This window comes from Mya arenaria, chromosome 16, assembly GCF_026914265.1.
Source record: "Mya arenaria isolate MELC-2E11 chromosome 16, ASM2691426v1".
Taxonomy (NCBI): domain Eukaryota; kingdom Metazoa; phylum Mollusca; class Bivalvia; order Myida; family Myidae; genus Mya; species Mya arenaria.
The window spans coordinates 37,635,944-37,646,118 of record NC_069137.1 but is presented as its reverse complement, the minus strand read 5'-3'; the positions used below and the strand labels follow the sequence as shown (position 1 = coordinate 37,646,118).

Genomic DNA, 10,175 nt, shown 5'->3' with positions numbered 1-10,175 from the left:
GAAATGACCATTTGTTATCCAACAACCGAGTGAAACAAATTTTAAACATCATGAAAACTTTTGTCTTCAATTTGGAGTGATCACTTCACTTAGGCGAGAAAAGCAAAACAGAAACGAATGATATCGGTGTTCCTATTGCATTATAATTTTAAATTCTCAGTTCTTGTGTCTGATTAATTCAGTAGATGTCAGATGTGTTTCATACATCTTTAACCCATTTCATTTAGGAAACAACGGTGACACAGAGGCCTTAAGTTATAATGTTGTGGTCACAATTGACTAAGTTGTTGCCACAAGTTACTTATTTTTTGCCACAATTTACTAAGTTGTGGTCTCAATTAACTAAGTTATGGCCATGTTATAAATGTAGTGTTGCGGATGTCACCTATGTTCCACCGTAGGAAACACGAAATGATACATTTACCTTTTTGGATGCTGCTAATGAAAAAAATACTTTGTGACTCTATGGCGAACAGAATCGGGGGTTTGCAGTTGTGTTTGACCCCTTATACAGTTGGTATCCCTTAAAAAGTTGGTATAAATGTTTATATGAAAAACTACATAAATATATCCAGCGTGAGAGGTACGGAAACATAGGGTTTTTCATTTATTTAAGAACTTGCTATTATATATTCTATATAGCATGATGTTGATGTTTTTCACAGCTATGACGGATTTTATGAAAGAATTACCAAACTGTAGGAAAAAATAGGAGACCTTTCAAGTGGGAAGAAGAAGGAAATGTAGGAGTGCTGGAAAGCACACTATTCAGACTAGTTCAAAACACTCGGTATTTCATTTCAAACTCATTCACAATTCCATATCAGTTTTATTCCAAATAGTGATTTTATAATTAACAGTTTCCAGGCATGTGATAAAAGGTACACATTAACAATGTTGCAAAATGCGAGAGTAGCAAACACGCAAAAACAATCAAAACTTTACAAAAAAAGCTCGTTCATAGGTCATTCCAAAACATTTCATTTGAAAGGCAAACATAATACTTGTTATAATTATGAAATATCATCAAAAGTTAAATAAGATCTCTTATAAAGTAAAGTGAAATTACTTGCTTTATATATTAGTATCAGGATTATTATATGTAGCGCTAGAGCCTCATGCAACACAGACCGGACTTAATGGTCAGGATAATTTGATAAAAATAATGTCACTAACATTTGTGATCAAATAGTTGTTTTTTCAATAACAAAACAGTGTGGTCATTTCGTGGCAGAAATTTATTTATTTTTTTTCTTCAAAAAATAAAAATTAAAAAAATGATTCATTATGTAATTAAACATATCGTTTATAAGATTTGTTTGTAATGATCGAAATACTTTCAACTCGCACCGCCAACAGAGTGAAAATCACTGTTTCATTGAACTTCACAAGAGGACGGATGTAAAGAACTTTCGACCAGAGTATGACCCCTTTTAAGTTTGTAACAGAACGTCACAGCTCAATTTCACCGTGAACATTGGTTTGAAGAATTTCTTTCAAGAAAGTTTGCTCCGTTTGCACAAGATTGTACGAGGCTTGTTAAGGCACTACTGTGCAATCACGCATAAAGGACAAACACCATATGTGAGGTACTTTCAGCATACGAGAGTTACATTCACTATGGCTTGGGGGTTTACATGATGTATAAGGTACTTACACAATGTGTGTTGTACACACACCATGTATGATGTACATAGCACATGTGTGCTTAACGTACCTGAAGTGTGCAGTAAATACAATGTGTATGAGTTACATACAGCATGTGTGAGGTACATACAGCTGTTAATTTCAGTATGGCGTAGTAACATACAATAATAAAGTAATGAGACATAATTCCCAATGTGGAGGGATTGGAGATAGCTACATTTCTTCTTCACTTTTATATTTGCTCAAAGACATTATCTTACCCCATCGGATAGTCCCACTAACTTACTTTGTCATAGAACTTCCAACTTATCCACCACCTGATGACGAGTTAAAATAGTCAAATCATAACTGCCTATGCACTAGTATAAGCAAATTGAAAGATTGACAGAAGCGAATCATAGTATAAACAGCTTAAAAGAGTGCAAAAAGGCGAGACAGTTCAATCAGCTTGAACGACTGAAAACAGCAAGAAGTATTATAAGCAGTTTGAACGAGTTATCTAATAAGACAGTAGTTGCAGCCTGAACTAATGTAAGAAGTCGGACTTAGTATAAATTATTAAGCAGCTTAAAAGAAGCGAGATATAATATCAGCAGCTTGAAAGGATGGCATAATTGAGATATATTAAAAGCAGCTTGAAATAAGACAGAATCGAGGCATGGTCTTCAATATATTTTCTGTTGTGATTGTTTTTTGTTTTTGGGTTTTAATTTGTACCACGTGTCTACTTAAAGGGACTGTGTCACAGATTGGCACCAAAAAAGTTTTTTTTTCTATAACGAATCTCAGGACAAGTATCTAATAGAACGTGTTACGCTTTGATATCATAGTTGTAAAAAAAGTAACAAAATGTAAAAAATAATTGTGTCGGAGACCGGGTTCAAAATAGTAGTCCAGCGCCTTACTCACTGCGCTACAAAGGCTTATTCAAATCGGGTGACACAATTAAGCTATTCACCTACCTCGGTAATATCACGTGATAACACCGACTAGACAATCACGCATAAGGAATGACTTCTACCTGGTAGACATACCCAGTAATCTTATATAATGGAAAAATACGAAATAAATGCTAAACGTAAATAAATTGTCAACTATGTGGTACTTCAGTTAGTAAGTTTTAATGCATTGTAAACATCGATGCCAAGTTGATGACATTTTTCGACAATTTTTTTTCCCGCTTTTTTATCATATGGAGTACTGCCCCTTTAACATTTTATTACCACATTTAAGGTAATAATTTAAGGTAATTAAGTTAAGAAATAATTTTAATTTACTGACATTTCATCCAGCATGCTTTTACCCCTTACCGCTTAACTTAAGAAAGATGGCCAAAATGAATACATTCTGATTTTGTCATTTCAAAATATCTAGTTTTTGACATGTTTCTTTCTTCTTCATTTATTAAGCTGAAATAAGTTGTCAAATGTACTTTACCGCATTGTGTTGTTGATTTTTTTTTTGGATAATAGATTTCAATTTATGACAGCTAAGGGGACAATGCCGATGTTATGAATTATATTGAGAACATTAATTATTAACCTACAAAGACTGCTCCCACAACTGAATACTGATCTTAAGACCAACGATACCATTTAAAGTGTTCTATAATCAGTTATCAGACTAAAATAGATGTTGTATTTTCCTTGAATAATGGACGAATGTTGTCATTTATATGCAATGCTCTTGGTTTTTGGTAATTGATCCGCAGTATTAAAAGTCGGTTTAAAAAAAATGTATTTTAAAATAATATGTTTTCTATTAAGCAGAACCGCATTATTGCAAATACCTTCGTACATTTTACAGCACTGTTATAAAAATTAGACGCTTAAGTCAAAACATGATAAGACAAGTTTTTGTGTTTCATATTCCATGTGAAAGGTCACTGTGTTAGCAATCCAACCAACAAGTACGGGCAGTAAAATGTCCACCAAATGGAATTAAAAGTTGATCAGTTGAATTTCCGATCCCCTGATTAATGAGCGCATCGAACAACAATATTTAATCAATATAATTTAAAAGCTTGGTGTGCTTCTAAATCCCGATGATTGTGTAGTAGGTACAAATATTTTACTAAAACTTAAAATATGGACAAACCAAAAAAATCATGTAATATCAGGTAGGCATACAATTCATTATTTTTTTTCAAAAATAACACTGAAATTAAGACCGAGACCCGTGTTAAGTCCGCTGGTGTCCATATGTTAACAATATGTAAAGTCATCCTATATACACGTGACTCATGTCAACGTACTGTGTCTGAGTGCGAACGTTGAATTGACCTTCTGCTGTGAGTCACATTACACCGTCCGGACTAACCCTGAAAACATCACCCCGACATGCAAAGACTTCCTTCGTTACACAGATTGAAAATGTCATTTCGTGCACAGGTCTTTTGTAAATATATAGTTTAATCATTTAGTTGTATGGCGAGCTGTTTGGGTTGTTGGGTAGATAAAATCTAACAATGTAGATTATCTTTCTGCTCAAAGCCTCCATTTTCAATGTTATGACTCCCATGACATCTTTGTTTAATGCTTATACTTGTGCATATAAAACATTAAGTGGCTCCAAATGCACTTGAGATGTACAGAAAACAAAAAAAGAGTAGTTCTGAAAGGCCATGTGTGCAATTGCATAATTTTTTTTTACCAATTTAAATTAAAAAAGGTTGATCGAAATTGAGCGCGGGTATTTTGACTATAATTAATACGATCAGGTTAAATAAGAACCTGACAAAATGAAATAGAGTGGACATTTCCAAATTGTTGTAGTTTGTGACATTTCATAATCGTGTATAGAACGTTTTGCGTTACGTTCGTGAAGGGTCATTGTATTTGTAACTATTAGTGTTCATGCCTGCTTTAAAAAGAGGGCAAGAGGGTTGGGAAAAGCACTTGTTTCACAGTATTCTTTAAGCCTAATGTTTGCATTATTTGTCCGATTCTCGCCGGAAACAAATTTCATTTGAAACCATGGTGGTGCTATATTGGTCCATTCCCTCTAGGTTCATGAGTAGCCTTAACAGTCTGCCTAAATCAATGTCCTTTTGTGCTAATATTTCCTTTGGTATGACATTCACTGTGTCCATTGCGTAGTACAATTAACTTGTAATTCAACAGATCAACAATTCCGAGCCATAATTCACAATAGGCCAAAATACAATTATGTGGCGAGAATGACATCTTGTCCACAAACTGATAGGGTATGTAGCCCTTTTAATTAGGGTTTATGTAAGCAACGTTATTGTCATCATTTGGTGATGGTGTTTAAAATCAGCATATCATTTTTATCAGTACAAAGCTTTTTAAACTACATAATTATTGACACATTTTTTCAATATTCAATGTTCGCCGCCTACATTTATTTGTAGGTAGGTTAGGGTTACTCGAACCAAAATAACTTTTATAGGTCATATTCATAAATATACACGTCAGTACCGGTTCATTAGAGCCCTTTTGTTGGGGGTGTTTATTTTCAAACCTTCCCAACATGACTTGCTCATATACAAACTTCAATGGTGGGAATGTTCTCGACAGCCATTTTGAATGAGACCATTAATTGATTTTTAGAACATTATTTTAAGAAATCGTGTACTTCGGCAGCCATTTTGAACGAGATCATTGATTTATTTTTAAAACATAATAATAAGAAATCGTGTACTTCGGCGACCATTTTGAATGATCGACATCATTGATTTAGAAATAGTGTACGTCAGCTTCTTTAAAGCTAATCTAATATAATCCCAATATGCATGATACAGCGTAATAAAACACAAACATTTTTATTGCATTTTATGCGTTGTTATCTTTATTTAGTGTAGGTACAAATAAGCGTGTAAAGAAGCACATGTCCAGTTTGTACATGCGTAACATGTGTGCAAGATATCACACAACACAATATATACTATATTTATAGCAATAGACATATCCGTTCAGACAATCTGTATTAAGAACACACAAAATGCATTGAAGTATTGCAAAATGTACAGCAAATAACGAATCTTTACGACACATCGCCTTTTTGGAAAAACACATTATATAACACAAGTATAGACACAGCAGTCTCGAGTCTCGGAATGATCGAATGATGTCAAACAGGGGTTTTAATGTGAAACTTCATTGACTTTAGAGTGATTGCAAGCAGACGAGTACATTTTTGAAAAAGTATTGTAGGAAGCACAAACATCAACAAAACTATACACATAGCAGTCTCGAGTCTCGGTTTGATTGAATTATATCACGTAAACCTTCATTGACTCTCAGAATGATTGCATGCAGACGACTACATTCTAAGAAAAGAGTTTCATAGGAAGCATAAACTTCAACAATAATATTAACACAGCAGTCTCGGAGTTATGTTTGATAGAACTGGATGTTCAAAACAATACGTCCTCGCTACATTGCCTTTTTTTCTTTCAGATCTTTCAAGAAGGTCAGCATCGCTTTCAGGAGCCTTGCCGAAGGATGATTGTCCTCTGTTTCAAATGGACTGAATGCGTCCAACTCGAGCGTAGCAGACTCGGCATCCTCGTCGTCAGAGCCGAGCGAATCCGTTACCGTGTCGATGTCATCTGAGTCAGGATATTCTGTTACCACGTCGTTGTCATCTGAGTCAGGATATTCTGTGACCACATCGATGTCCTCTGAGTCGAGAGAGTCAAACGCCTGCATCTCGTCAACTTTGTTTGGTATTTTGAAACAGCCAAATGCCTCGTTGAATGTTTTCTGTTTTATCTTAAATATTGATTGTATATTAATAGTATAATACAAATTTTATTTTAACCATGCATGTTTTATACAATTGGATCTAAAGTAGATGACATACACAATTCTGTTGAATTTCAAAATGACAATTGTTTTGTTTAAAAATCATTTGGCTTAGCACTCCTACGCACAGGGTACAGAAGGTAGAAAATTCAGCTCTCAATAAGCTTATCAAATATCAAACTTGACATAGCAGTTACTACACTTGCCGTACAGTTAACACTGTCATAACGCACACGGCGTATTGATAAACAAAATCACGTATTTTATTAAAAAATAAAATATTATATTTGAAGTATTTCTTTAGTTTTTTACTTTGATTGTTTTTATATGTTATCTGGGTCTTAAATAAATTATTGCACAAATATATGTGTGTAAACACGTTGAAAACAAATTTACCTGAGCTGTGATATTGACGCAGGCTGACATATCTTTAATACTGATGTTCCTGGCAACAATACAGACTGATTTGATGTCAGGGTGCTTCATGACGTGATTAACACAGAAGGAGACATCCGTATTGTCTGGAAAGAGGAAAACGATACAGACTTTAAACAATAGTAATAAGGATGCTACTCCTTGCAATTGATTAAGCGTTTCAAAATTCCTAAGCATTTGCAAGATATTGGCTTTATTTCCGACTTAATATATCAAGTTCTTTGTTTAGCTGAATGAATACACGTTTCGATGACTTTATTTGCAAATAGTAGTAAATTTATTACATAAATATTCATTGTTGTTGTTTACTTGCATACCTATAAATAGTTTATGTATAAATATGTAAAAATCAAAATCGCTTATTATTTTATCAGTTCCATTCAGTTCCATTCAATAATGTGTAATGCAGAAGTGGAACAATGCGATTATCTATTCTAAAAACGGCACTCCAAATGGCAATGGGCCAATAAACATGCACACAGGAAATCTACTCCTGCTATGTCACCATGTAAATAAACAAGGGAGCAGGGATAAAACATGACAAACATGCCTTCAACCACAACATATACAAACGTACTTGATATCTTCCCTTTTACAAGTAAATGTCTGCTCGCAACCAGCTTAACTTCCATCGCGTTGTGTACGACGTTTGCAATAACACACGCTGAACATGACAAACATGCCTTTAACCAAAACATACATAAACTTACTTGTTATCTTCCCTTTTACAAGTACATGTCTGCTGGCAACCAGCTTTACTTCCATCGCGTTGTGTACGGCCTTTGCAATTACACACGCTGAATATGACAAACAAGATATACGATGAACATGCTGAATAAAGCGGATTTTTATTAGGGTGAGAAATATTATTCTTCATCGGATATTCATACGTAATTATGTTATGTAGTACTAAAATACAACAGGGAAGTTGTTATTTATGCGTATTATTTACACTGTTATTGCATTCTACTGCATAATAATTTCAAAATATCAGTAAATTGCAAATTTTAATGAAAATGGCAGTGTTTGACAAATTTATCAAATTAAGATATCAGTGTATTCATTGTAAGCTATCAATTAAGGTAGTCAGTGTTTTAGTGTAAGCTATCAATTAAAGTATCCATCAATTCCAATGTAAGCTATCAATTAAGTTATCCATTGTAAACTATAAATTATAATATCCAATATATCCAATGTAAGCTATCAATCAAGGTATCCAATGTATACATTGTAAACTATAAATTATAATATCCAATATATCCAATGTAAGCTATCAATCAAGGTATCCAATGTATACATTGTAAACTATAAATTATAATATCCAATATATCCAATGTAAGCTATCAATAAAGGTTTCAAGTGTTTTCACTGTAAGCTATCAATTAAAATATCCAATTTATCCAATGTAAGCTATTAATTAAGGTTTCCAGTGTATCTATTGTAAACTATCAATTTAAATATCCAATATATTCAATGTAAGCTATCAATAAATGTTAAGCATGTTTATCGAGCCGTTAGATATACTTTCTCTACGCATAAGACCCGGAATAAGATATTTTCAAATAATACCGAACCGGTGTAGGGTCAGCAGGCACATAATACACATAATTGTACAAAGATATCTCAATCAAAAGCACAATCATATTTTACGATCATTACCTTTATGACGAGTGTAAGTTTTACAAATCTTGCATATTTCCTTGTGACACATGGGGCCTCCGTCAGTGTCATCGTCCACGACTTCAGGGGTATCATCGAAGCTATGTTTACTACTGATATCATGGATGGGAATATATTCTTCACCGACTGAAACAAGAGCATTGCCAATTAAAGGCAGAAAGCATAACAGCATGTTATTAAATACATGTTCAAAATATTGTTATCAGTAATTAATCTTTCTCATCAATGTATTATTTAGTTTATTACTCAAAATGTATGTTTGTTATACTCGTACATGTGTATGTATTGATTTTGAAATGAGTGTCGCTTTAACAAACATTTGCTTGTATTGTGGTATCCCCCGTAAATCCATAAAATTGTACTTGCCTACGAAGAATGGAAAAACTGTCTGTCAATGGAGTTACGTTTAACAACAGTAGTTCAACGTTAAGTTCGGAAACATGAATTATTAATTAAATGTTAAATTTTAAGTACAGTACATTCTATAACGTTAAACATTTCATTTTATTCCGGACACTGTACGGTTTTATCAACTTGTTTTTGATGTATTTTATACGTTAATATTAATCCCCATATCCCGACTATTCGACTGAATCAAATAGAAATTATTAAAGTCATGAATTTGATTAAAATCTAAAAAAAATCTTAACCTCAAAATAGTACCATAAAATCTTACCTTGAGTGTCCTTCGTGACCTGAAGAGATTCCCATTCAAACGTGAGAGAGGCGGCCTGAGACACCTGAACGACCATGGCAAGAATAACGAGATTAAGGATTATCGACATATTTGCAGTTGAAAACAAATATTGCTCAGAATAATCCTTCTATTCGGTTTAAACCACGAATGCCATTTGAGCAGGCTCTGTTCAGTTGTTAACTGACTATCTGTTTTATACTTTCATGGCTGAGTACCAGTTTCGATCAAACAATGATGCTGGTACTTATGTAATACCTCACGTGCTTCAGATTTAAGTGGTTAAATTGTTCAACCAAGACAATGATTATTGTTGAGTACTTGGAATTTGTTCACTTGATAAAAAAAACATCAAGTGCAAGTAAGACTGTGCGACTTTTTCATAACGACATCTTTATATGAATATATATAGTGTTTGTTTTGGTGTAAGATCGTAAACTATTTCACCGAGTGAGCACCAAATGTTATATTTTACGAGTGGTGTAGCCACGAGTGAAATATTCACTTCTTGTGTTTATTAGGTGAAATATATTGTAATCTTACACTGACACAAAAATGGTTCTTTTCATTACATGCCTTCATTTGGAATTGAAAGTAATATACATGTAATCACATTTTTTTGAGAAATTTCGAAATTCCGAACTGAATTGAAATTTTGCCGCAGCCCTGTGCGCGTTGATGTTTGAATTGGAACCGTGAGAGGGTTAAATTTTCAAAACATGGAAACACAAATTTTTGATATTTTTAATGTTTAAAAAATTGAAAAATTGACTTTGTTTAACTGATAAATAGACATAAACCACCAGAAAGCAAATGTCTCTTCACCGACAAAGAAAGGTGGAGTCAGTCGATGGTGCTTAAGACAAGTTCCATGATAAAACAAAATGTACGATGCAACGTGCAAATAACAAAATGGTTATGTTGAAAATACTCTTGTGTCGTTGCAAGAT

General features: G+C 33.6%; 1 protein-coding gene across 1 annotated transcript; it reads right to left on the bottom strand.

Moving 5' to 3' along the window:
• Positions 1-5,415: 5,415 nt before the first annotated feature.
• Positions 5,416-9,407, bottom strand: LOC128222119 (uncharacterized). The gene is made up of 5 exons (XM_052930977.1): positions 9,208-9,407; positions 8,511-8,657; positions 7,562-7,648; positions 6,813-6,937; positions 5,416-6,383 (listed from the first exon to the last, which is right to left on the bottom strand). Exons 1-5 carry the CDS (start codon positions 9,314-9,316, stop codon positions 6,045-6,047), a joined length of 807 nt encoding a protein of 268 aa, XP_052786937.1. The 5' UTR covers positions 9,317-9,407; the 3' UTR covers positions 5,416-6,044.
• Between the last annotated feature and the right edge of the window lie 768 nt (positions 9,408-10,175).

What these genes read in the sequence shown, in the direction of transcription:
- LOC128222119 (XM_052930977.1), bottom strand. Translation starts at nt 9,316, where the DNA reads ATGTCGATAATCCTTAATCTCGTTATTCTTGCCATGGTCGTTCAGGTG. An exon ending in GGTCACGAAGGACACTCAAG is followed by an intron (nt 8,658 to 9,207) that starts GTAAGATTTTAT and finishes CTCTTGTTTCAG; the next exon opens with TCGGTGAAGAATATATTCCC. An exon ending in GCGTCAATATCACAGCTCAG is followed by an intron (nt 6,384 to 6,812) that starts GTAAATTTGTTT and finishes TCAATATTTAAG; the next exon opens with ATAAAACAGAAAACATTCAA.